This window comes from Zonotrichia albicollis, chromosome 28 (assembly GCF_047830755.1).
Source record: "Zonotrichia albicollis isolate bZonAlb1 chromosome 28, bZonAlb1.hap1, whole genome shotgun sequence".
NCBI classification, from domain to species: Eukaryota; Metazoa; Chordata; class Aves; order Passeriformes; family Passerellidae; genus Zonotrichia; species Zonotrichia albicollis.
Genome location: NC_133846.1, coordinates 5,524,923 through 5,551,883, shown reverse-complemented (window position 1 = coordinate 5,551,883; position 26,961 = coordinate 5,524,923). Strand labels below are relative to the sequence as shown.

Sequence of the window (26,961 nt, the reverse complement as noted above, 5' to 3'; positions counted from 1 at the left end):
CCCCATCCTCCAGCTGTCCAACACCAATCCCATGTCTTTCCTTCTAAAGATTGTGCAATGAGGCTGCTGGGTCTGGGGTAATTCCCATGATGGGCAGAATCACAAGTTGAAAGGATGGGTTTGGGCTTTTGTTGCTGTTTTCTTCAGAAAAAGGTGAGTTCATGCAATTCCCAGGTTTGCACCAGCTCAGCCAGCGCGCAGCTGCATGCCCAGGCAGAGCTTCTGCAAAGTGAGAGCTGTGAGCTCACAGGATCTGTGTGATAGGAGCAAATTGGAATTTTTTATTTACATTAGACCCCTCTCCACATCATGAGCTGGCAGAGGAGCACTGAGGAAGCTCAGCTTAGCGCATTCACACTTCCCAGCACAGCTGAGTTTGCTCTTTTAATGGGCTCCCTGGCCTCTACTGAGGATGTATTTGCTGTTGCCAACCTGACAAACAAATCTCAGCATCTTGCTGCTGCTTTCTTGGATAAATTGGGAAGAGCGAGGTGAGCTTTGGGGACCTGCTAAGGAAGAGGGTTCCTGAAAGAAGGATTAGTGACAGGACAAGAGGATAGATCCTCATGCAGTGCCAGAGGAGGGTCAGGTTGGACATCAGGAGGAATTTCTCCATGGGAAGGGTTGTTAGCATTGCAAGGGGCTGCTCAGGGAGGTTTGGAGACCCCATCCTTGGGGTGTCTGAGGAAATCTGGATGTGGCACTCAGGTAGGGATCAATCGATGGTGTTAAGAGAGATTTCCCAGCCTCACTGACTCTGGAATTCTGATTCATGTCAGGAAGGCACAGCTCAGCTCTTTCAGCTTCACGCTCCTCTGGAGCCTCCCTCTCCCCACAGGTGCCATTCCTGAGGGATCACGGCATGTCCCCCACCCCAGTGTCACACATCCATCACCTGCCGTGGCACACAGCCAGCCCTCAGCACCTTCAGCACCGCTGCTCCATTACCTTTAATTAAATTCCAACATGACGCCACCGTATTTCAGCCGCTTTCATCGCTTTCTTTAGCGGCGGCAGCAGGAAAAAGCAATTACTGTTCATCACAGCTGTGCCAAAATAAATTTACAAGTCAACGCTTGGGTTTGCTGTTTTAGGTGTGGGGTGTAGAGGAACCCCCCTTCCCAGGAAATATTTCATGGATCTGGATCCTGGTCCTGCCTGAGGTTCTGGCAGAGCTCAGCAACTGGGCAGCGATGATGGAAACGCGTGTGGGGGTGATAGGTGATTGGGAAAGGGACATTTTTTGGGAGAATGGCCCTAAAAATGTCAGAACATCAGTGTGAGCGAGGCGGGAGCTGCTCCACACAGTGATGGGGGACAACCCATCACCGACACCGGCTCGTCGCGCAGATGAGGCAGCTTTCGCCTTTAGCTTTCCCCATTTCTCCCGCATTTTCCCGGTCCTGAGGGAGCGGCGCGGAGGGAGAGCTGCGACTCCCCCAGGACACGAAGCCCGCACCCCCTTGACCTTCCCAACATGGCGCCCGCCCCCGCGCCCTTTCCCCACAAGCCCCGTGCCCTTCCCAACATGGCGGCGCCAGGGGCCCCTCCCAAGATGGCGGCGTCGCTTCCCGCCCGCGGGGCGCTTCCGGCGGGGCCTGGCGTGGCCATGGCGGAGCTGACGGACGCGGAGCTCCGCAAGGAGCTGCTGGCGCTCGGCTATCGCCCGGGGCCCATCACCGCCACCACCCGCAAGGTCTACATCAAGAAGCTGGGCTGCCTGCGGGCGGAGGTGGCGGCGGCCCGGCGCAGCGGCCGCACCGCGCCGCCCAGCCCGGGCCGCTCCTCCGCAGGGCCGCCGCAGGCCTCGCCCTCGCGGCAGCGCTCCGGCTTCACCGGCGCGGCTGCCCGTGAGAGTGAGGAGGAGGACGAGGAGGAGGACGAGGAGGAGGAAGTGGGGCGGCCGCCCGCGTCCCGCTGGGGGACGTCTGGGGAGAGCGGCGGGCAATCCTGGGGGGACCCGCGGGGGTCCCCGCCGGGCCGGGCCGGAGGCATCAGGGTTGAGGGCGGCTCCTCCCGGGACAGCCTGGGGAGGCTGAGCCCTTCGGAGCAATGGGGGACGACTGTGGAGAGAGGTGGCGGTGGGCTGGGGGCATCCCTGGCCGGGCACGGGGGGTTCAGCTCCCCCTCGCAGTGGGACACGTCCATAGAGAGGAGCGGGGGCCTGGGGGTGGACAGGGCCGGGGCGCTGAGCTCTGCGTCCCACTGGGACACATCCAGAGATGTCGCAGAGCACGGCCGGGGGCTCAGCCAGGGGCTGGGGACCACCCTCGATGGACCCACCCTGGACAGGATCCGGGGCTCGTACTCCACGTCCCAGTGGAGCCCCTCGGCAGAGAGGAGCGGGGGGCTCGGCAGTGGCCTGAGACCCACCCTGGACAGGATCCGGGGCTCAAACTCCACGTCCCAGTGGAGCCCCTCGGCAGAGAGGAGCGGGGGGCTCGGCAGCCGGGCGGGCTCGGGCTTGGATGGGTTTGGGGGGCTGAGCTCCACACCCTACTGGGGCTCCTCAGCGAGCTCCAAGCCCCTTCCCAGCGAGGAGAAACCCAGGAGCCACTGGGGGACATCGGGAGGGGGAATTGGCTCCTCGGCAGGCTCCAAACCCCTTCCCAGTGAGGAGAAACCCAGGAGCTACTGGGGGACGTCGGGAGGCGGAATTGGGGCGCAGAGCTCCCGCACTGCCTGGGACACTGCGGGCGAGAGGAGGGGGCTCTCCTCCAACAGCTGGTGGAGACGGGAGAGCGAGGTGACCCCCAGCACGCAGTGGGGCTCCTCGGCGGCCCCAGGCAGGTTCAGCAGCCTGTTCAGGAGAGGGAAGGAGGACCTGGCTGCCAGCGTTGGGAAGGAGGCAGAGCGGGATGCGGGCAGCCGGGCTGGGGGGCTGATCCGGCGCTTCCCGTGGCGGGCAGCCGGCGATGGGGGGCACGGAGTGACCGCACGGACAGCCCTGCTGCGCTCAGCGCCCCGGCCCCAGCCCGAGGGAAAGGGGAAAGGCCTGGAGTATTACCTGTCCCAGTTCCTCTGCTTCGCCAGCTTGGTGCTGCTGCTGATTTTTCTGGGCATCCTCGTGGTGAAGATGGCTGGGTCAGGCTGGCTGGACGGGAGAGAGGAGAGGTGTACGTGCACTGGTTTAATTCTCGTTTAAACTTTATTCCTCACCTGTCTTACTACTTTGCCTTTATCGCTTCCATCCCCATCACATTTATCATTCTCATTGCCAAAACCTGACATCTCTGTTTCTCTCCCTTTTCCCATCTTCCCTTTCCTGCGGGGAACCTTGTTAGTCATGGGAAGCAAATCAAAAGTTTGGTTTTTCCAAACGAGTTTGGCCTTCAGTCCCTCAGAGCCATGGGGTTTATGTGGAGTGCCATTCCTGCTGGGCCAAGGATGGATTTTATGGTGTCACACGAGGCCTGTGTAGTACCTGGGCTGTGTTTTTGATGTTCCCTTTGCCAGCACAGCCCTTTATTCTGTCCAAGGGGGAAATGCAGCAGATCAATTCAGCATTTCAGGTGTGGCAGAGTGTGTCTCTCTCTCTTCTGTGAGAAATGAAAGGGGTTTCCCCAGCTGGAACAGTTGGAAATGGGGATATTTCAGGCTTTGAGCTGAACAAAGAAGGGTTTGGGGGCTGTTTTGGGAAGGTGCTGGTCCTGACCCTGGGCACACAGTGCCCTTGGTGTGGGCTGGGAAAGCTGCTGCATGCCCAAAGCCAGGATAAAGCTGCCCATTGTCACTGGATTGCCCGTTGCAGCTGTGACAGGAGCTCTGGAGGCAGGAGTGGTGCCCAGGTTTGGGTTGTGCCACAGGTGCCAGGAGCTGTTCAAGCCCTGCAGAGCCCAGAGCTGCAATCAGCCCTCCAGGGGGGTTCATTTCCCTCCCTGGCTGTGCTGGGATATTTCAGGTGACCCTGGTGGGCAGCAAGAGGCAGCACTGGAGTGTAAAGATCAGCGTGAAGCTTCTCTAACAGGAGCTGTTAAAGCATCCAGCCCCAGTTTTCACTCCCCAGCTGAACACATTCATCAGCTCCATCCTTGGTGTGTTTTTCCTCCCAGAGCAGCTCCTGGAGGGGCTCTTTGCATCTCCACGTGCTGCCAGGGGGAGATGAACAATAGCACAACCAGGCTTTGAGTTGAGCCTGCTTTTAAAAAGATAATTATTTTCTTGATCAAAGCTCTTGTTTGCAGCCAGCTAACTCACCCTCTTTTCTCTCCTAGTTAATCTCTTGCCTGTGGATTGTGACAAAAGAACGGATGATGTAAGCATTTATTTATTTATTCTCAATCTTGTGAGCTCTCACAGAACAGTGATTATTCCAGGTAGTCTGTTCCACCCATAACAGTATCACTGTAAAATGATTAGTTCTGTCGTTTTACAGAAAAATTGGGACTTGATGAGTTGAAATTAATGGGCCAGATGAAGTTAGGAGTGTGTATGAGACTCTGAAAGATAAAAATTTAAATTCCCAATTACGTGAATCAATTTCTTTTTGAACAGTTGTACCAGCAGTGTTATTGGTTTGCAATAAAGCTGTTTTCAGCTTTAACAGTGCAAGATTTAATCAGCTAATTCCCTGGGCTCCACTGGGGAATGCCTGCACAGCCCTGCTCCCTCTGTCAGGATGGAATTTTGGAAAAGCTGGGGCTGCCCCATCCTGGAGGTGCCCAAGGCCAGGTTGGATAAAGTGGCAGCCTGGGATAATGGCAGAATCCTTTCCAACCCAAACCATTCCAGGATTCCCTGTGCTGGTTTGGATGGGATATTGGGAATAAATCCTTCCCTGGGAGGGTGGGGAGGGGCTGGGATGGAATTCCCAGAGCAGCTGTGGCTGCCCCATCCCTGGAAGTGTCCAAGGCCAGGCTGGACAGGGCTTGGAGCAGCCTGGGATAGTGGAAGGTGTCAGGGGTGGAACTGGGTGAGCTTTAAAGGTCCCTTCCAACGCAGACTTTAGGAGGGAGAAGGTTTTGTGTTGGATTCTGAGTTCTGTGTGCTGGGAAGTTCTGGAGGTGATGGATCCGTCTGTGGTGGGTCTGAGGCTGGTGCTGCAGGCTGGGCTGTGGGTTGGTGGCACCTCACAGAACCCCAGGCTGGTTTGGGCTGGAAGGAACCTCAAAACTCACCCTGAAGATGCTCAGGGTCACTTGTGCCTGGCACATGAGATGCTCAGGAGATGCTCCTGCTCAGGAGATGTGCCTGGAGCTGTGGAGCAGGACTGAGCCAGCCTGCAGTGCTGTGGTTCTGTCTGGTGTTTGAGCTGCACTCCCATGGTCCCCACGGCCCTGCTGACGTGTGTCCCTATCTGTGCCCTGCAGTTCTGCCAGGCCAAGCACAAGGACGTGGTGATGGCCATGCTGCACGAGCTCTACAGTTACCTGTCCGTGCAGGCAGGTGAGTGCCAGCACATCCCCACCCTGCTGAGCCTGCAGGAGCTGCCTCTGCCAGCCCCTGCTCGCTCCTGTGCCACTCTGGAGGGGTTTATGGAACAGGCAGTTCCCTTTGAGGACTGCTGAGGCAGGCAGGGGATAGGAAAACAGGGAAGGTGGGTTTATTTTTGTTCTGAGTGGTGCTTGGCTGATGCACTCCTGTCGCCCTGCCTGCGTGAGTGGGCCTTGTTTGTGCTTGAAGTGTTGGGAGTTTCAGGTGGGATTGGTTGGGTTTGTTATTCTGTTCTACCAACAGCTTGAAAATTTATTGTCTTCAGGATAGAGGCAGGAGTGTAAACTGATGTGTTCTTACACATGAAGTGTCCTAAGAAATTGTCATTTCTGCTGAAATGTGGCGGCAGATGTGTGAGTGCCTCTCCTGTTCCTCACCACAGAGTGGGACAGGCTCTCTGAGGAGCTGACCCAGCACAGTCCCTACTCCAGGAGTAAATCCAGCCCATCACTGGTATTTGGGATGGAGTAGGCTGCTGGAAATCCAGTGTATGAGCAGAGACTTTCAGCAAGATTCACAGCAGTGTAATCAGTAAAAGGGCTTCAGTTCCATTTTCTGCATTTCAGACCTCAAGGCTGAAACCTTTGGATACTGAAGCTGCACAGAATTCCTAAATCTTTTCAAATCTGACTTCGGATTTCCACCAGATTTACTTAGCACATTTGTTTAGTCAACTTGGTGAGGCAAGATTTAGAGGATTTAGTGCCTTGCCAGCATTTCTGTGCCTGGGTTGGAGGCAGAGCTGTGATTTCAGCTCCTTGGAGGCATTTTGAACACTGATCATTAGCTCCACACCTGATACCTGGTGGCAGCAGTGGTTTCTGTGCTCTGCAAGGGGCAGGAGCAATACTTTCCCCCTCATTGTGTGTTCAGCAGCTCTGAAGTGTCAGCTTTGATTGCCCTTATCCAGCAGCAGCTCTGAAGTGAGAGGTTTGATTGCCCTTATCCAACCTCAGTGCAGTGGCTGAGCATTTTATTAATAGTCATCTGATCTGCCTGCAATATAAATCTCATCCTGGAATGATTTTGCTCAGGGCTGGGGCTGATAGGAAAGGAGAGCATTTCTTGGTGTACTTTCAGAGCTTTTTTTACAAACATGATTTTTTTATTTGACTTTTCTTACCAGGTAATTTTGAATGTGGAAACCCTGAGAACCTAAAAAGCAAATGCATTTGGGTTAGTGAGGTGAAGGATCACGTGCTGGTGAGTGGGCTCTGAGCAGCTTTGTTACAACCCAGTGCTTAGTCTCCTATAAAGCAATAAATAATAGACACTAAAACAATTCACCATCCATTTTGCTTCCTCATCCTGCTTTGATTCTCTCCCATATCTCTCACTTCCCCTTTGGCCAGTCCTGTTCTCAGCAGTTCTTTTGAAAATCATTTTCTCCTCCATCTCTGATTTCACCCCCTGTAAATCTTAATGGTTTGTTGTTTCACTGGAGCCATCAGTCTTGTGCAAGCAGAAATTTCCCTGGATTGAGGGCTGGGCAGAAGAAGGATTTTTCTCTACTGCAGAGTGTCAGGAGACAGACTGCTCTGATCCAGCATTCCATTTCTTTCCTGGTAACCTGTCAGTAAGATTATGTTGTATTTAGTGGTTAGCCCTAACAGTCTGGGATGGTGTTATTTCACTGAGTGCTTCATGCATCATCTCCCCAGTCAGAAGACTTCAGGCCAGGCAGATCTTCAGGCTTAGTTCTCCTCCCTCCAGTTTGCAGAATCCTGATAAGAATGAACCTGGGTTCAGCCCCTATGGAGTGAATTCTCCCACTGTTGTAATGAAATCGTGTTGGTCAGTATTTTAAATGAATGGAAGGCTAATCTGCTTATGGCTTCCTTGGCACAGAATGTAACTGGCAGCTCCTCACAGAAGTTTGAAGCTGCCCTGCACTGGATCCTGAACAGCAACAAGGATTTGGGAATTTGGTGAGCAGAAACCCCCTGTGTCAAAATTTGGGATCTGCTGATACTGAACAACAGCAGGGATTTGGGAATTGGGTGGCAGGAGCCCACTGTGTCAAAGTTGGGCATCTGGGGTGGAATTTGGCAGGGTCAGTGGTGCCCTTCAGCTCCCAGAGCTCGTTGGGCTGCAGCAGGGGGGGCTGGGATTGGCTGTGGCTGAGCTTGCTGGGCAAACTTCCAAAGGAAGGGCACAGCCCTGCAGCAGGGTGGGATCTGGGCTCCCTCCAGCAGTCCCATTCCAGCCCAGGCTGTGCGACACAGGTGAGATGCAGGTGGGAGCTCAGGGCTGCTTGTGGCCATCAGGGGTTGTGCTGTGCCTCCTGTGGAGTGCTCCTGGTGTCCTCCCCATGGTCCTGTGCCCACAGCTCTTCCTTAACCTGCCCACGAGGTCACTTTTGCCAGAGTGAGCAGCCATCATCACCTTCCTCTGGGGAGCGTGGGCTGCCTCCAGTCTGCTCTAAAGCCATAACAGTTGTTTGCATTTGCACGTTGCTAAATGTGTCTGTGATTAAGTGAATTGCAGCAGTTGTGGTGCTGGGGTTGGTGGGCAAGCTTGCTGGAATTCCCACTGCTCCATTTGCTCTTAAATATTCCTGCAGCTGCTGCTGTGATCCACGGATCAGAGAGCATCTGCTGCTTTGATTCCTGGGCTGTGCAAATTCCCAGGACGGGGCTCGGCTTCCTTAGGGGCAGGGCTGCATTTGTAGGTGGGCTGGGATGCAGAGTTTTCAAATTTTGTGTTTTTATACTCCAGCACATTTCCAGTCAGAAGCTGTGGGATACAATATCCTCCCACTTTTTATTTTGTTAATGAGCAGCTCTGCTGGCTGGTCCCCAAACAGCTCTGCTTCCCTGGATCCAGCGTGGCAGCATCCCCAAAACCCTGCCCCTGGCATTTTTAACCTACATGAGATTATTTTTTAGTTGCTAGTCTGAGATGCAGGACTGAAAATGAGCTTTGCACTGGCTGATTCTGCTGCATGTTTTAAATATTTCCGTGGAATTTGGGTTGTAAATAATAGCAGGGGGTGGGACACAATCGTGTGTGTGCAGCTCCTGCAGAACCCAGAACCAGCCAAGCTCTCTGCAGTTCCTGAGCTGAGCACCTGTAAATTAGCAAACCTCTTTGTCTAATGGGCTGTTCATAATTAGGAGCTTAAAAAATGCAGTGCCCTTTGTTGCATTCCCCTGGATCTGCTGGCTGTCCCTTGCACCCCTGGGTGCCTGTGTGCTCTGGGAATGGCTCTGTGGAGTGAGCCTGCCTTGGGAGCAGCAGAGCTGCAGGGAGGGAGCTGAGGGCTCTGCAGGGCTCTGTGCTGGTGCTCTGCCACTCTTGGAGCTGCTCCTGCTCCCACTGCTGGGGCTGAGCAGTGGCTCTGACTCAGGGAACGTTTCCATCTCTGTGCTGGGAGGTGGGAATCCAATTTTGAGTTCAATCTTGTGCACGCTGAGAGGGGCTGTCAGAGAGGCAGTGCAGGGATACTCAGCGTGCCAGTGGGAGCTGCAGGATGGAGCCACATCCATCCTGGAGCTACATCCATCCCTGGCTAAGCACCACTCCCCAAATGTTGTGGCAGGAGGCTGTGCCCGGGTGTGGGGGCATTTCCTGCCAGCAGCTGCATCCGCAGCCTGCTTGTTCTCCTTGATTAAAGACTGCAGTTGCAGCCTGCTCTCTTCAATGAGATTTTCTTCCTCTTGCCATCAGGTTGAAAGGCAGGGACCTGTCAGAGCCTGTTTCCAGCGTGGAGGAAGTGTTCTGCCTGGAATCTGCTCGTCCCCAGATGGGGCTGGGCTGCCGCTTCCGCCGGGCCGTGGTCACGGCCATCATGAACCTGTTCCTGTTCTTCTGGTGTAAGTGGCCCTTGGGGCTCAGCTGCAGGGATGAAGCTCTTTCATCACACATTGCTCAGCCATAGGAAACACCTAACAGAGGTGGAATAAATCTGCTGATGAGTTAATGTCTAATTAACCTTTGTTCTGGCAGCACAGGAGACCCACAGCCCTCCTCTTGTGCTGTGAGTGCTTAAAAGTTGCTTTAAATTAGGCAGCTGATGAGCTCTCTGGGTATTCCTCAAGTGCCCATTATTATGGGCTGCAGAATAAGTGTGTTAACTTACCTTAAGGAGTCAGTTTTTCTTTTTTTCCTTGCTCTAAGCTCCCAAGTCCTCCAGCCTCTTTAATAATGACTTGTAGCATTTCAGGGTTGGAGGTTTTATTGGAATAGTCTGTCACGCCTCAGCTGAGACAGGGGTTTTACCCAGCGAGGTGATAACGAGAGCTGTGTGACTGCAGGAGTTTCTAATCCAACCTGACAGGGAGGGGGTGACAAGGGACAGTTCTGTTTATTGCAGACACTCAAGTCCTACTGGGGGCATTGTAAGTGCTAAACCTTCCATACACATCTCTTGAATTTTGGGCTGCCACTGGAGCACCAGGCTTTATTTGCCTATCCAGCAGCTCTCCAAACCTGACAGTCTTCCAGAGTGATCCTTGTAGGGGAGGCCTCTGGCAAAGCCTCCTCTGGCATTTACAGACCTGGGGCCCTGTGGTTGTGCTGAGGTTTCTTTCCTGAGGGCAGCTCCGTGCTGAGGCTTTGCCACCACCTCGTCCCACAGCCACAGGTGCTCCTGTGCTCCAGGGGGGCAGCACCAAGGGGCTTTTGGGGTGCAGCTGCTCTGGGGAGCAAAAGGAATCACTGGGATTCAGTTCCAAGCAAGCCTGGGTCACGGTGTGAGAACTAAAACTGCATCCAGCAGGCACACAGCTGCCAGTTCCTGAATCCCTTTGGTTTTATTCTCCTAGGTCTGATAACCCTTTGGGGCATCCTGCTCTACCTCCGCTATCGCTGGCGCAAGATGGAGGAGGAGGAACAAGCCATGTATGAGATGGTGAAGAAGATCATAGGTAGGAGCTGTGGGAGCACAGGGAGCCCTGCTGTGCTCCTGCAGGGCTGAGCCCTCACTGCTGTGTCCTCCTGTCCCCCAGCTGTTGTCCAGGACCACTACAAGGAGTGGGAGCGGAATTTGGAGCGTTACCCCTACGTCGGCATCTTCCACGTGCGGGACAGCCTGATCCCTCCTCAGAGCAGGTGAGCTGCCCTGGGCACTCAGGAGGGCTGGAGGCAGCAGGGTGGGACTCAGCACAGCTCCAAAATCAATCCCTGCAGCTGCTGGAGCCTTTGGGTTGGGAAAGGCTTGGGCACAGCTCAGGCTGTGCCTGCTCCTGGTGCAGATCAGTGTGCCAGCCCCAGGTGGGTACTGGGTGCAGTGCCACAGGTGGGTTGTCACCTGTGCAGTGCCACAGATGCATTTCCTTGCTCTGTCCAGCAGTACCTGGGTTTGGTTTGCTTGGACCTGGAGCTTCAGCTGTCCTCTGCTTCATCTGCTGGGTATCTGGTGCTGTCTCCTTTCCCAGCCATCCTGCCTGGCTCTCCAGACCAGAGCAATTCTCATGAGCTGAACAGGATATTTGGGCTCCACTGCAGTGATTGTGTGCCTGGAAAGGGGCCAGTTTGAGTTACACAGCTGGGAAGGGAGTTGGAGTGAAATGATTTGGTTTGGTGTTTTCTCAGGTTGGGTTTGGGGCTGTCTCAGACAGGAGTTGTGGTTGAGCTCATTGCTTTGTGGGTGGTGGGGCTGCAGGGCTGGATCCTCATGCTTTGCTCCATTTCTGCATTCTGTTATTTCTTGTGTTTTGGTTAAATGGAGCTGCTTTGTCCTCCTGTGAAGTGTTAAACATCCTCCCTCTGTACCAGAAACAGGATTCCTGTTCCTACAAGGGATGACTGCAGCTGTTTGAGCCATCCCTGGTGTGAGATGCTCAGGACAGCTGGCTCTAAAGCTGGGGTGAACATCAGGGTGTCCCCCTGGCTGAGATCTCTGTGTGCGGGACAGGGGAGGGTGATTTGCTCATCGAGTCCCTTTGCAGCGCAAATTGAGGCAGAAATTCAGGGCACTGACAGAGCCTCTCATCTTCCCCCCAGGCAGGATTTGTGTGGCCATGCCCTGGTCTGAAATCTCTAAACCAGGGTTTGTTTGATGCCCTTTTCTGCCTGCACAGGGAACAGCAGGCAGCCAAATCCACAGGACCAGTTGCTGCAGGCACAGAAGCACAACCAGCTCAGGATTCTCATTTATTTTCTTGCTGTTCCTTGCAGAAAGAAGATGAAGCGGGTGTGGGAGAGAGCCGTGGATTTCCTGGCCTCCAACGAGTCCCGGATCCAGACAGAGTCACACAGGGTGGCAGGGGAGGACATGCTGGTGTGGAGATGGACTCAGCCCTCGTACCTGTCGGATTCTGAGCACTGAGGGCAGCAGGAGGAGCAGCAGCAGGGTGGGACATGGACCCTGTGCAGGCCTCAGGGCCCTCGCTGGTGGTGGGAGGAGCAGGGCCTGGCCCAGGCTCTGTTTGCTCTCACTGCTGGAACTCTCCAAACAAACACGTTCAGGGCAATACTGGCTTGGAAAGAAGATGGGATTGAGCTGGTGGGAAGCTGGGATTGCACCAAAGTGAGCCTTCCACAGAGACCTGGCTCCCATGGCAGGCAAACAACAACCTACAAAGAATAGCTGCACTCCTCTCTCGAGGGCTGGGGGTGCAAAATTTGACCTCAATTCTGCAAAGGCCAACTGGTGGCAGAGTCCATCAGGGAATGTGCTGAAAGAGAACATTTCCCATGGAAACATTAGGGTGGCAGTTGCAGGCATGTCTTTGTTTGCGTTTGTTTTTATCAGTGCAGAGACAATGAGGAAGCACTTGCTGCTTCCCAGCAAGGAAATTGTTTTGTGTTGGCTTCATCCATCCAAAACTGGGAGAAGGGGAATTGGGTGAAATGGGCCTGGAGAGAGGGGGGAGCCTGACGTGCCTTGGTGGTTTGGGCTGGGCTGGGGGTGGTGGAGGAGAGTTTGTGACCGTGTTACACTTTTAAGTCTGCAGTCTGTGTGCTTTTTTATTCTTTGGGGGTGTGGGGTGGGAATTTGGGTGGAAAATAAAGGATAGAGGGAGCTTCTAAAGGCGCTTTCCTGTGGCTGCAGCCCAGGAGTGCTCCGTGGCTGTTCCAGAGCAGCTTTGGGAGGCTCTGAGGGCTCAGGGCTCACGTTTGAGCTGGGCAGCTGCAGTGTCTGTGTTTGTGTCAGAGCAGGGAGGTGCCAGCTCTGGGATTGTCGCTGTCCCTGCAGCCCCCTGTGGGTCCCAGGAGCAGCCTGGCTCTGTCCCAGCCCTGCTGCATCGTAGCTCGTGTCTGTAATCACTTGGTTACTTCAGCTTCTCTTTCTGTCCACTGAAGGAACGTTTGTTTCCCAGGCAATGGCACCAGAGTGTGGCAGTTCAGGCTCGGCAGAGGAGCTGCTGCTCTGCTCTTCCAGGGCTCTGCAGCAGCTCCTGAGGCTGCAGGACCCAAATCTTTGCTGGCCCCGGGCAGGAGGAGGTGCAGAGTGAAGCCAGCAGGGATTTGAGCCCTGTGGCCCCTGGGGGTTGCTCTCTTGAGGACATCCTGGGGCTGGATGCTCAGATTGCTCCTGTCCCGGGCTCTGGGCTGGCTGAGGGCACAGCCCTGGGCAGGTGATGCCACTCCAGGTGTGTTCCTTGTGCCTGCTCAGCTGGCACAGCCTGCACCTCTCCCCACGTGGGTGGAGCTGAGCTCTCCAGGAGCAAAACCAGATCTTTCCCATTAAATGGGGAATATCCTGCATGGAGGGGGCTCTTACCCCACATTTTTGGCTGTGGGTGTTTGGGCAGGAGACTCAACAGCTCTCCTAGGCAAGGACCAGCCCCTTGCACTGCAATAAATTGGGAATAACGGTAACTTTGATTGTTCCCACATGCATAAAGATCACTGCTGCCAGAGAAATTCTCTCAAACACCGGTGCCTCTGTTCTTAAACCTTTTTAAACTCTTGGTGGGATTTGGGGGAGCTTTTTTAACCGTCCAGAAGCGCAGAGTCAGGCATTGCTGTCATCCTTTTTGTATTAAACCTGGTTTTGTAGAACAAACTTCAATGGCTTGGTGCTGTTTCTATGTTCCATTTAGCTCTGTAAAAAATCAATATCAAAAATAAATTTATTACCAATCATTTACTACTTTTATTTGTGCTGAGACATCACAGACTGGCCCAAGTGCTTTTGCTTGGATCAGGTGGATTTGCAGCTTCTCCCAGGCTCTGGGGTGTGGCAGGAGTTGTTCCCCATTGTGTGACTTCTGTGGAAAGGGGTGACTCAGTTTGGGTGAATTCATCTCATCCTGTGGCTCTGGGTGACAAAGGGCTTTTCCAGTGGCACAGGAAGGGGGTGGCTCCATGGCCAGCAGGAGCTGCCTCCTCTCTGCCTGCAGCTGTTGCTGAGATTTGGGAACAAAAGGGAGGGAATCAGTGCAAGGTTGGTTCTCCTCAGGCCCCACGTGCCTGGTGGGATGCTCTCACCCAGGTGAGGTTGCTAAGTTACAGCTGGAATGTGTTCCAGGTTAGGAAATGGTGCTGTTGGAGCCGTTCCCTGTGCCAGGGGCTGTGGCTGTCACCCCCACCGTGTCCCCTGCTCCATCTCCTCTCTCCAGGCTGGAGCAGCCCCATTCCATGGCAGACTGGACTGGAATTCTGGCAGTTTTCCTGGGAAAAGCAGGTTCTGCCCCCTGCCCTGCTGCCCTCCCAGCCCCACTGCCAAGCAGAGCTGCTCAGGGCCCTTTCCCGCTTTGTTGCAAAGTAAATTTCTCTAATGAAGCACATTTCCATAAATAACTCATCCACTGGAGCTGCTGCACCCCCTCCCTGTCAGGGAGGCAAACGTGGCCCAACGAGGGCTCTGAAACGAGCCCAGCTCTTCATCTTTTCCTTTCCTGCTTCCATTTAAAGCCCTTCCCACGGGATGTTTTTCCTGCTGCTGACACGACAGCTGATGCTGCACCTTATTGATGGGCACGGAGTCAGGGCACGGGGCCAGTTCTCCTGGAAAGATCAGGGGAGCTGGGAAGGCCAGGCCTGGGGAATCTGGGTCTTTCTTTCATCCTTGTTTGATCCCTCTGCTCCTCCTGAGCTGCTTTCTCCCCTCCACTTAGTGGGGATTTCCACACCCTCCAATCCTTATCCCAGCTGTGGGGTTTTCCTCCCCAGCATTTCCCCCACGGGAGCCCCAGGGCTGGGCATGGCTGTGCTGAAGTCCCCAAGTTCCTGCTGGGGCCAGGGGGTCAGAGTGGGCACTGTCCCCTGCTTGTCCTGGGTGCTGCCCAGGCTGGCTGTTCCTTGTGATGCCCTAAAAAGCACCGGGATCCCGTTTTTATGGGGTGCAGGGGCTGGCAGGAGCCCTGGCACTCGCTGTACAGGACAGGGGGGACAGGCTGTCCTTGAGGATGGCAGCAGGGACAGTGTGGCCCTGGCAGGAAGCTCCCTGGGACTTTTCCATTCCCATCGCGGCTCCCAGCTCTGACGTGTCCCTTTTCCCGCTGGCAGGGCTGGAGCTCCGGATCCACACTCACCTCCTGCCCAGCTTTGGGCAAGCCCCAGCCTTCCCCTCCTTTTGCCCACACCCTTCCTTTGCCACAGAGGGGGTTTGGTGTCCCCCAGCCCCTGTCACCCCTGTGCCTCTCCTGCATCTCCCTGGGTGTTTTGGGAGCTCTGGGAAGCTCCATCCCTCTCCCAGTGTCAGCTCACTCTGCAGGGAGGTGACAAACCCGAGCTGAGGGAGGGATTCCGTGGAAAACAGATGGACACAAACAACTCCGTGGTTGTTTTCCTGGAGAGCCGATTTCCCAAGGCAGCCGGCTCCTCTCGTTCTGTTCCCTTCCCCTCACACGCGGCTGTGCCCTGTCCCAGCCAGGCTGTCCCTCCCTAGCACAGCCCCCTGGAATGTCAGCTGGACATTCCGGGCTCCTGCCAGCGCCACCGCACTCGGGCCATGCCCAAATGTTCCCTCATTGCTCCCTCTGGAGCTGCAGGCAGAAGCAGCGAGAAGCCCGGCCCAGGCAGCCCCCGGCGGGCACCGGCAGCCCCAGGTGAGCTCCGGGCTGCATCCCAGGGCAGCAGGGATGGGGCAGGGTGGGCACGGCTTTGGAGGTGCCTGGGAGGGAGGCAGGAAGGTTCTGGCTGGTGGCAAGGGACGGGAGCAGCAGGGACAGGCGGCACTGGAGGGAATCTCTGCAGTGACCATGGAGCTGGTGGCTCTCGGTTCTCCATGGTGGAATGGCTGGAGAGTGTTGGGCTGGGAGGAGGGGAGGGAGGTGCTGGGGGTGGTAGAGAGTGGGCAGGGGGGTGAGGCAGCCTGTGCCCTTTTCTGCAGAGTGTGGTGGCACCAAATCCTGTGGTGACACCAGATCCTATGGTGGCACCATGTCCATGGCGGCACTGGGTTCTGTGGTGTTACTGTGTCTGTGGTGGCACTGGATCCTGTGGTGGCATTGTGTCTGTGGTGGCACCGTGTCTGTGGTGGCATTGTGTCTGTGGTGGCACTGGGTTCTCTGGTATTACTCTGTCTGTGGTGGCACTGGGTCTCTGGTGGGTCTGTGGTGGCACCAGGTCCCAGCTCTGGGGCTCCATGCAGGGCTGCTTGTGGCTCCAGGTGAGCTCCAGCACTGGGAGCTGTGCACACACAGATCTCAGCCATTTGCTTTTCTTGCCTTTTAACGAAGCAAAGACTCAGCAGAGCAGTGCTTGGAACCGACTCTGGAGCTCTGGGATGCTCCAGGAGCAGGGAGGTGACCACGAGGGGTGACACTGAGAGCACAGGCCTGTGCCCAGAGCTCTTGTTTTCAGAGGGATTTTGCATTTTAATATTCCTGGGTGTTTCTGGCCTGGCTGTGCATTCCCCTGGGGCCACACGAGTCCTGTTTGGGGTGGGATGGGATGGGATGGGATGGGATGGGATGGGATGGGATGGGGTGAATGGGGTGGGATGGGGTGAATGGGGTAGGTGCCACTCAAAGATTAGAGAATTGAACGTGCCCAGTTCCCTTTGGCTCGGTTTGGAGCCCGTTTCACTGAGACTCCTTTGACATTTGGCCCTGCCTGGGAGCAGGGTGGGAGGTGACAGTGCCAGGGGAGCAGCGCTGTCCCCAGCACTGGGACAGAGCTCATCCAGCCCTGGCAGGAGCAGGGACACCTTCCATGGTTTCTCCAAATCCCCATCCCTCTCCTGGAGAATGGAATATTTCTCCTCTATGCAGAGGAATGTTCTCCATATCCTCCTTCTCTGATATTTCCTGGCTCACCTCCACCTGCAGCACCTGAGCTGCTTTTCCTTTAGCTGGAGGAAAAACGCTGACAGATTCTGGTTTTTCTTGGAGGCTCTGGATTTATCTGTAATTCTGTGTATTTTTAGTGACGTAAATATCTCCTGGCATTTGCGATACCTTGAGCCAGTGGAAGTGATTTATTTCCAGTGTCTTGTTTCAGGGGAGCTCAGTGTTCACAGGAACATTTATCTGCTCCGAATGGATGAGCTGCTTCCCAGCAGAAACTCCCAGAAAAGAACCTCCTTCTCCTACTGCAAAATCCTGCTCCGAGTTTTGCTTGGGAGAAAACATTCGGGAGCTTTATCAAATTGTGGATGGTTTTTCCCCAGCTCCCTTCCCAATGCTAAGGTTGCCAGAGCTGTCAGGGGGTTGTGGCAGCAGAATCTGAGCCTTGGACAGTCTCAGAAGCAAGAAAGGATTTAAGTCATGTTGTTTCCTGCTCCAAAGAGGTGTTATGACAAATCCGCTTGCTGTTGGCTTTTCTCCTTCTTTTTAAGGATGGAAGGAAGGGGGGGCAAAGCCACACAAAACAAACCACAACAAACCTGCGGCTCCCGAGGCGGAAAATCCTCTTTAAAAATTGCCACAACTTAACAAAATGCTTTTATTAACGCCCAGGAAAGCTCCGAGGAGCCGCTGGAAAGCGCTGGGCTCGGGGGCCCGGCTTTGTTCCTTGGGGAAAGGTAATTGTAGAGCAGGAATTCCTCTCCCAGGAGGAATAATGGGAGGGGAAAAACCCCACTCTGGGGGAGATAAAGCAGCGTTGGGAGGTGGGAGTGGCTCTTCCCTGCCTTGAGCCCACTCCATCCCACTGCTCCAGGTGGGGAACAAAGCAGGAACCTGCCCCAGGTGCTTCTCCCTCGGGGTTAATTCCAACAGGGGAGATTTGAGCATCACGGAATATCCGAGTTGGAAAGGACCCAGAAAGATCCAAGTGCTGAGCTCTGGCTCCTTCCTGCAGGACGGGAATGCTCCAGCTCCAGGGAAAGCCCTTCCCACAGAGCTCTGCCCACCCTGGGAAGCTCCAGGTGCCTCCAGGAGGTGCCATCACCCCTGGGTGCTGCACAAGGAGGGGTGGCAGCGCTGCCCGGGTCACATCTGTCCCCTGGGGCTGGCAGGGGTGGAGCTGCTCAGCTGGCAGCACATCCTGGAGGCTTTCCTGGCACAACTGGATCTTGCAAAGGCATCCTTGTCCCCTGCACTGGGGTTCTGCTGGCAAAAATGGGGTGCAAAGCTCCCCCACAGGCTGTGCTGAAGCTGGAGCAATCAGGAGAAAGGGCCTGTGCTGCCATGGACCCCTCCTCAAATGATGATTTTCATAATTTTTTCCCATTCCCGTGAGTCTGGGATGTGGAATGTCCATCTTTGGTGTGAAGCCAGCACCAACATCAGCTCCTTTTTGCCATCCTTGGTGCCTGTGGGATTCAATGGATTTAATTCCTGATATCCAGGACCTGTCCATGGGTTTCCTGTGAGGAATGGAGAAGGAGCAGGTGTTGGTGGGTGCTGCTGCTGGGGATGCACCAGGGATGTGCTCTGTGGTTTTCCTACACTGCTGCTTTAGAGCTGAGACTTGTTGCTGTCAGAATCAAGGAGGAATTGCTGGAATCAGGCACGGATCCATTGCTGGGGGAAGGATGGAAATCTGGGTGTGAGCCCTGTGGGTGCTGCTGTGACACATCCACATCCCCTGGTGTGTGTCAGCCTGGGAAGGAAATGCTGCTGCTGCTGCTCAGGGGTTCAGTGACAGGGAATGTCCCAAACTGAGGTTTCTCTGGAAGCTGCAGGAATTGTTGCTCACCCCTCCTGAAGTGTTGGAGAGCAAGGGAGTGCCTGGGGACTTGCAGGGGCTTTGCAGCAGCTCTGCTGTGCAGGGAATGTCCAAGGGAAGGCCTGGCACCATCCTGGCATGGCCTGGGGGACAAACTGGGGGTGTTGCACAGCATCACTGCAGTGTGTTAATCCCTGATCCTCACTGCTTTAATTCACTGCTCTTCTGATCGCTGTCTCCTGTCCCCAGCAGATCAAAATTGGGCTTCCCTGGACTCTCTGTGCCAGCCCCTGGGCACTGACAGATCCCATCCCACCCAGCTGCTGAGTGACCCCTCTCCTCTAATTCCTTCATTCCCTCTGTTTTGCAGATTCCATTGGTGAAAGGGCAGCGTGGAGGAAAAGCCAGCGTGGGGGGAACAGCAGAGTGGGTGACAGCTGGCCCAGCCCTGCCCGTGCCAGCCTGTGTTTGCCAGCTCCGTGTGCTGCTGCTGAGGGGTCTGCAGCCCCCTGGGCTGTGCCTGGCACCATGGTGGGTCAGAGCCCTGCCGAGCCCAGGGCTGCTGTGCTCCTGCAGCCCTTCGTGCACCAGGTGGGAGGCCACACCAGCATGCTGACCTACGATGAGCACACCATCTGCAAGCCCCTGGTGTCGCAGGAGCTGAGCTTCTACGAGTCCCTGCCCCTGGCCATGAGGCAGTTCACACCTCAGTACAAAGGTAAGGGGAGCACTGAGCTCTCACCCTCCTTAAAAGCATCCCCAGCTGCTGCAGTGAGGCCTTTCCAGGGTTTTCCTCTGAGTTTTCCCCATCCCTGACTCCCTTTCCCAGCTGAATCTCTCAGCCCCTGGAATGCAGCACTGGGAGAGCAGCAGCATTTTTTAAAGACATCCTCCCTCCCTTCTCTTTCTTATTCCTTCAGTATTTTCTGCTTTTACTGCCAGGCTTGTGCTGCTCATAAAGCTCCTGACCCTGGCTTTTGGGGGAGGCGAGAAGCTCGGTTGTCACGTAAAAACTTAAAATATCTCTTGGTCCTTCGGCGTTACAGCAAAGAGCTCAGTCAGCCACGGCTCCAGTGTGCTTCCAGCCCAATCTCTCCCTTTCCCAGAAAGTCAGGGGCCTCTGCAGATTTATGAGACAATATTAAAAAGATGCTTAAGGGAGAAAAGTTTCCTCTGAGTGGTTTCCTGTGGCAGGAGCTGGGGTTTGGTGCTGCAGCACTGGGCCCTCGCTGATAAAGCTGTTAAGCAGTCCCAGTTTAACCAGTCCAGGGGTGCCCTGGTTATTCAAACCTTTGCGTCTTCTCCTATTTCAAATCCCAGAGAATTTATGATGAGGGTAATTAAAAAGCAATTCTCCAATCTGGCATTGGGCTCAGAGGTTTATTCCTCTCCTGGCTGTCCCGGGCAATTAAAGAGTTGGAACACTTTCCTGTGAGGATGATGAGGGGGATGATCCTCCCTCCATCCCCCATCTACACGTATCCATGTACCTCATCTCTATTTCTGGGCCGTGGGAACAGCCCTGGGACCATTATGTAATGGTCACATTCTGTGCAACGGTGACATTCTGTGTAATGGTGACATTCTCCACAATGGGGATCAAATATCATTCAAGCTTCATTCCAAGCCTGTGGCTTTTCCTGCTGATCTCACCCATATCAGGCACTTTGGTGACCTCAGGACCGACTTTTATCCCCTTTGAAGGCTCTGCCTTGTCCCACTTGAGCTCCCAGGGGATGCTGGGCTTGTTTTCCAGCCCAGTTCTGCTCAGGTTCCCAGCGCCCTCGGCCGTAGATGAATGCGCTTGTAAACACAAAAATAAACCCACGAGGGCAGAGTTACAGAGTGAAACCTCCTGAGAGCCTCTGGATGCCACCAGTGTGGTGACAGCACCCAGAAATACCCTCTGGCTCCTGGCTGGTGCTGGCAGGAGGGGCACTGGGGTGCCAGTGACACCAAAGGCAGCACAGACAGGCACCCCAAGGCTTTGCAGAGATGTTTGCCCACTGCAGCAAAGCAGGAGCTCTGGGGGTTGTCTGCCACACACAGGTCATGGCAGGACACCTGCAAACCCCCGTGGAATCCCCCCAGGACACAAAAAGCACTTTCCAGGCTGAGCTGTAGGTTTTTTGAGGACTGAATTTCCAGCTGGGAGGAGGGAGAGGATCACATTCCCTTCCAATTTAACGCTCGGTTCTCGCCTTTGAAAATCTCCCCATTAATTTTCATATTAATGGCTGATAGTTAACAACTCTTATTTTCACGCTATATATAAGTTTTTTGGGGCCAGCCCGTCAGCACTATGCAAATGAGCACAGCCCTGCTGACTGCAGGCAGGAACTGGGACAGTTTTTAAGGTTATGGTGTTTGCAATCGAGGGCTCTGGTCGCCTCCCCGTGACTTTTTAAAATGGAAAAGGCTTTGATTTAGGGAAAGACACGCTGGCTTTTTTTTTTTTTCCCATGCCTACATCCCCTGAAAATGTGAAGCAGTCATCCAGGCTGAGAGGAGATTTGTTTGCTCTCAGAAATATGGATTTTTTAAAGAATAGGACTCAGGGAAAAGGTAATGCTGGAGCCTGAGCAAGATGGAACTCCCTGAGCTCACCACAGAGGGCTAGGAGGGCTAAAAATATTCCTTTTTCCCCTAATGAAGGTTTGCAGCCCCTCAGCTCCCTTGGCAGAGCAGCCTGGGTAGATTTCCCCCCATTTCTGTGTAAAGTCAGCCTGTTTAACCCAGCCTGTTCACAATAATGCTGATTGTACAGCAGAAGGGACCAGGAGTGACTGTGGTGAGGGGAAAGCATCCAAACCCAAGGTTTTGGGGTGCAGGACCTGGGGAGGGATGGGCACCCCAGTCCAGTGGAGGGGCTGCAGGGACAGTTCAGGCGGGGAAACCCCTGAGGAGGCACAGGAGGCAAAGCCTCTGCTCGGTGTTTGCTCTTGGAATGGAGAGAAGGGGCTTTGCACCTTTATTTGCTTTGGCACCTCTGCCTGGGAGAGCAGAACTGTTTGTTAAACTGCTGAGATCACCTCCCCACGTGCCCAGCAGAGCTGGGGAGGATGCCCTGGGCACAGCTGGATCCAGCCCAGCCCCTCATGCCCCCAGCTGGGTTCTCTCCAGTGCTGCTTTTGCTGGTCCCACTGCCCTGTCCCTGCTCCCTGTCCTCTCTGGGAGCTGGCAGCTCCCCAAGCCCCAGATCACAGAATGAACCAGGCTGGAAAAGACCTTTGAGATCACCAAGTCCAGCTCATGACCTAACCTAAACCACAGCACTGAGTGCCACATCCAGCCTTTGTTAAACACATCCACGGTGACTCCACCACCTCCCTGTGCAGACGATTGCAGTGCCCAATTTACTGAAGATTTTTATATATTTTTTTAAATATTTAACCTAAGCTTCCCGTGGTGCAGCTGTGCTCTGAGGACACCCCCGGAGCGTGGGGAGGCTCAGGGAGCCGTGGCAGAGCTGTGGGAGCAGGGCTGGCGTTATCAGCCCTTCCCAGAAAGGTCAGAGGCGGCGGCAGCGCGGTCCGTGGCCATTCCTGCGCTGTCACTTGAGATGTGCAGCCAGCCGGCCCCGTGCCAGGGATGGGCTCGTGTCGGGCTAAATCCGTGCTGGACTGGCTGGCATTTGAGCCCTGTGATTCCTGTCAGAGTCAGGGAAAATTGCAATGTTCAAATGCAGGATGGTGTTTTAAGCATTCGGGGTGGAAAAAAATAACCTCTGGGCACAGTCCTGGACCTTTGAGGGCACAAAAACAGGACGGGTGACACTCCAGCCCCCCGTGGGATATCTGGGTGCTGGTTTTGGTGCTGGGGGAAGGATGTGGCCATGACAATGTGTGGGCAGCACTGCCAGCCCATGGCCACGTCCCTGCCCTGCTCCCAGGGCTCTCCAATAAAAAGAAGCAGTTGGCACGCTGGGTGTCCTTGGAAAATGCCTTGTCCCCAACCCTCCCTTTGCCTCTGCCAATGAAAAGTGTTTCCAGCCTTGTGCTGGCTTTAAAAAGCACTTAAATCCCTTGTGATAAATAAACTGGGAGCTCCTGTTCTGGACTGGGGGGCTTTTCTGGGTCACCTGGGGCACAGCAGAGCTTGGAGGGGTGAAGGACAAAGGAATGTGTGGTTCAGAGGAGGCAGATTTCAAACTGAGCCTTGAGAGGGGGAGCTCTTGAAAATCCTGAGAGTATTTTCCAGGGTCTCAGCCTAAGGATGCTTTATTGGGCTTGAAATCAGAGTGGGATCAGTGAAAGGCCACCAAAACACCAGGTGGTGACCAGGCCTACGTGATACTCTATGGGCTCATCTCTGTCTCCTTTGTTCTCCCCTCTGTCCAGGCATTGTGTCCGTGCACCTGAAGAAGGACAGCCTGGGCAACCTGACCCTGATTGCGAGCCCTGGCCTGGGCCAGCCCGACACCTGCGGCCGCCTGGACAGCGCCGGGGGTGACCCCGCTGTCACCTTGTGGCACAAATGCAAGTGGAGCCACACCCAGGTCACCAAGACCTTCAAAGACAGGTGAGGGTCCCTGCAGTCCTCCTGGCTGGCATCTGCCACTTGGATGGGTTTGGGATGGGTTTGGGGGGCCAGCTGTGGGTTTAGGGCAAAAGGACCCAGCCAAGGTGAAGAACAGCAGAGCCAAGGCCTGTGTGTGTGGTTCTGCTCTTCCCTGGTGTGGGGACAGAGTGAGGTGGATCTGGAATGTTGTTGCTCAAATATCTGCCTCAAATTCTGTTCTAAACCCCATTCCTTGGAGCACAGCAGGCTCCAGGAGAGGAGAGGCCATGGGAGAACAGTCACTGAGCATGGAATGTCCCTTTGCTGGCAACAGAGGGGCTTCAGTGCCATCCCATCCCATCCTACCCCATCCCATCCCATCCCATCCCATCCCATCCCATCCCATCCCATCCCATCCCATCCCATCCCATCCCATCCCATCCCATCCCATCCCACCCCATCCCAGGGAAGAGCTCTCCCAGGAAGGCACCCAGTGCTCCCAGCCCCTCTGCCTCACAGAGGTTTTTGCAGGACATCCTTCATCCCAAACTGGTTCAGAGCAGCCCTGGGCCACCCAGGACTGGAGGTGGAAAATCCCTGCTGCCTTTGGAGTGATGGGAGTGGTGGAGTTGGAATGAGCAAGACCAAGGAATGACCCCCCAAGGAGAACAGATCTTCTCATCACACTTTCCCTCCCTCCCCTCCTTGGAGCCAGCCTTTCCAAATTGGGAATCATTCCCATTGTTGGACCATTTGCCTGTGCTGTGCCCATTAGGTGGATAAATAGAGATCCCTGGCAGCTGGGGCTGTGAATGGCTTTTCAAGGGAGCCAGCACACTTTAAATTATAATGAAAGAAAAGTATTGGCAGGCAGCAATAGCTGGCTTTCTGAAAATTACTGTTATGGAGTAACAAAGGATCTCTGCAGGTTGGGTATGATCAATATGGTTCCTTTGAGAGTCCCTGAAAATCCACCTTATCAAGTTTGAGGCTCTACAGGAAAAGAAAAAAATAAAGAAGAGAATATTCTCCTCTGGAGCTTATAAACCTGACGTGTCCCTTTGTGTGCTTTGTCTAGCTGCCCTGGGAAGATGCTTTTGAGGACAGACCTGCAGTACCACACAGATTCCCTTTTGGAGGATGCAAATGGGAAGCAGGCAGAAAGGAAGAGCTACAACCCCTGGGGACTGCACTGTCACCGGCAGCACCTGAACCGCATGTCCTCCAAGCACAACGAGAACAAACTCCATCGTATCCTTTCTCCTCCCTCCCCTCCAGCACAGCCCTGGCTACAGATAACAGCTGGGAATCAGTGTAGGGTTTATTGCAGGGGAATGCATCCCATCCTTTGCACAGACTCTGGGAAAATAAGGAATATTCTCTGTTATCTTGTAAAAAAAAAAAAATAAAAAAATAAGAGAGAAAGAAAAAAACACATTTCCCATAAAGAGTTCTCAGCAGAAGTCAAAGATCCCCTTGGCATACATTTAAAAACACAACTATACAGGAATTAGCAGCTGCCTCGCCTTTTATTTTCCTATTACACTTCATTACCCACCAGTCATGTGAGTAATAGAGTTTAACAACTTCCCCCACCCACCGGAGCGAGCTCAGCACCTAGGGAAGGTGTCAGAGTGACAGCCCAGGGCTACGGTGTCACTGGAGAATGGAGCTGTTGGGGCTTTAATTGGTAGGGCTGTAGTACAGTAAATTAACTGGAATTGGCAGCGAGAGGCCCATAGCAATGACACGTCGGAGAAATTGGCTGAGAAAGTCTCATTACAGTTGTGAGCTGCTCTGGAGAGTGTCAGCAGTTGCTTTGATTTAAGGCCTCTTTCAATTAGAATTTCAAAGTATTGGGTTTCCCTTAAGTCACGCTCAGAGTTTCTCCTGCTGGAAAACGTGGTGTCCAAGTACAGCTACCCCTGCATCCTGGACCTGAAGATGGGCACTCGGCAGCACGGGGATGACGCCTCAGAGGAGAAGAAAGCTCGGCACATCAAGAAGTGTGAGCAGAGCACCTCGGCCTCGCTGGGCGTGCGCATCTGTGGGATGCAGGTAAAGCCTCCATCCCCTCTGGGTCTTGGTTCCCCCCTTGGTTCCTCGCTTGGAACCAAGCTGGAATCTCTAGGGGTTCTTGGCTGGTGTGAATTGAAGCAGTTTTATTCTCTTTTCACCCCGAACACAGGCTGTAAAATGTGGGAATCCTTAAAATCAGTGGGGTTTGGGAAAGCTGCAAAAGGCAGACCTCAGAAACAGAACTGCGTTAGCGATAAGCAATAGCCTTAAGATTTGTCAGCAGATATATACAAAGTAGAAAGTAAGGACAAATAGAACAATGGTTTGTGTATTGTTTTGTCTGACCAAAGTGTGTCAGTGTCAAGTGTTACATACCAAAGTAGTTATATGAAATTTAGAGTTAGGCACTAATTTGGCAGCACAGGATTTGAAAAATATAAAGGTTAAAATCTTTATTCAGTGTCACTGGCAGCGGATCCCTATCCGGAAGCTTGGACTAATTGGGGTGTTGTTGGTTATGGTCTTGGGATAGGGTTGGTTATGGTGGTGGGGCTCGCTATAGGGCATGTGAGGCATCATTCGGGAATCCCTCACAACTCAGGATGATTTCATGGATTATTCCTCTGTTCCCTTGCAGGTTTACCAGGCAGACACCGGCCATTTCCTGTGCAAAGACAAATACTACGGGAGGAAGCTCTCTCCGGAGGGATTCCAGCAGACCCTGCGGCAGTTCCTGTGCAACGGGAACCAGCTGAGGACAGACCTGCTGGAGCCCATCATCCTGCGCCTCAAGGCCCTGCTGGCCGTGATCAGGAAGCAAAGCTCCTACAGGTTCTACTCCAGCTCCCTCCTCATCATTTACGACGGGCAGGAGCACAAGGAGGGTGTGGATCACCTCCCCTTCCCAAAATCTCACAGCACGAACCCCTCCAGGGTGGATGTGAGGATGATAGACTTTGCCCACACCACCTTCAAAGGCTCCAAGAGCAACCCCAACCCCACCCCGTACGATGGGCCGGACCACGGCTACATTTTTGGCTTGGAGAACCTCATCAAAATCCTTCAGAGCCTGTTGGAAGGGAAGTGAGAATTTCTGTGATTTCCTAATGACTGATAGCCCTGAAAATCCCTCCTGGGGTTGGCTGTGTGGGACCCTCTGGCCGCTGGATGTGGCACGGAACGAGCACGGATCAGTCGGGAAGTGCTGAAAATTTTCCGTGTGCCGTCACTGAACTGAAGCGTGGAAAGCAGAGAGCTGGAAGGATCTGCTCTCTCTGCCATCCATCAGAAGATTTATTCTCCTTTCTGGTTTTACTGCTGTCCTTGATTTATTTGTGAGCCAAAGAAAGCATTACTTGGGAAGAGTCTTAATGATAAACCAGGAGATGCTCGCCCCGCAGCCGAGCGGGAGGAGGGGGTTTGAGGCAGGAATGAACAGATGGAGCTTCCATTTGGAGCTTCCCTTCCTGCTCCTGCTCAGGTGGGAGGGAAAAACACCCTCCAACATTCCCAGTGCCCCTGGTCGGGATTCTCTGTGCACGTGTTCAGACCAAGAGCTGCACCTCACCAAGCTTTAACATCCCTGTGGGGTTAGGACAGGGAATTTTCCACGGATTTCCTATGAAAGAGGCTCCACTGGGGCTGGAGGTGTGGGAATGCAATGACTCTGTCAGGTATCAGCCACAAAAAACATTCACATCAAGGGATTTTTGCTTAAAAAATACAAGAAAAAAGGAAAAAAACAGTGTGAGATTGAGTCAGGGACTGGATGTCAAAGGTCACCCAGAAATTCTTTGATACAAATATTCTGTGTGTGTGTGTGTGTGTGTGTGTGTGTGTGTGTGTGTGTGAAGGAGACAGTAACAAAAGACTCTAAAAATAATGTTTACAGCTTTTGTGGACAGATTTTATTATCATGATGGAACAAAGACAATTCCTTCCTGCATGGTGTGGGAAATCTGAAGGAGAAGTCCTTGCACAAGGAATAGAGCTACAGAACTCCACTAGTGGGGAGAGGGGATAGAAATAAAATTGTGGAAGTAACTCCCACCGTTGTCCATC

At 54.0% G+C, this 26,961-nt stretch overlaps 2 protein-coding genes across 2 annotated transcripts; both read left to right on the top strand.

Annotated features, from left to right (window-relative positions):
* The first annotated feature begins 1,536 nt into the window (after window positions 1-1,536).
* Window positions 1,537-13,467, top strand: LEMD2 (LEM domain nuclear envelope protein 2). Its single transcript, XM_014271180.3, has 9 exons — window positions 1,537-3,116; window positions 4,215-4,255; window positions 5,310-5,385; window positions 6,560-6,636; window positions 7,282-7,361; window positions 9,103-9,248; window positions 10,200-10,301; window positions 10,383-10,485; window positions 11,554-13,467. Exons 1-9 carry the CDS (start codon window positions 1,556-1,558, stop codon window positions 11,702-11,704), a joined length of 2,337 nt encoding a protein of 778 aa, XP_014126655.2. The 5' UTR covers window positions 1,537-1,555; the 3' UTR covers window positions 11,705-13,467.
* Window positions 13,468-14,959: 1,492 nt separating this feature from the next.
* IP6K3 (inositol hexakisphosphate kinase 3) lies at window positions 14,960-26,947 on the top strand. Its single transcript, XM_005492781.4, has 6 exons — window positions 14,960-15,374; window positions 18,752-19,099; window positions 22,722-22,902; window positions 23,960-24,132; window positions 24,764-24,939; window positions 25,538-26,947. The coding sequence occupies exons 1-6, from the start codon at window positions 15,278-15,280 to the stop codon at window positions 25,985-25,987; spliced, it is 1,425 nt and encodes a 474-aa protein (XP_005492838.3). The 5' UTR covers window positions 14,960-15,277; the 3' UTR covers window positions 25,988-26,947.
* The last annotated feature ends 14 nt before the right edge of the window (window positions 26,948-26,961 follow it).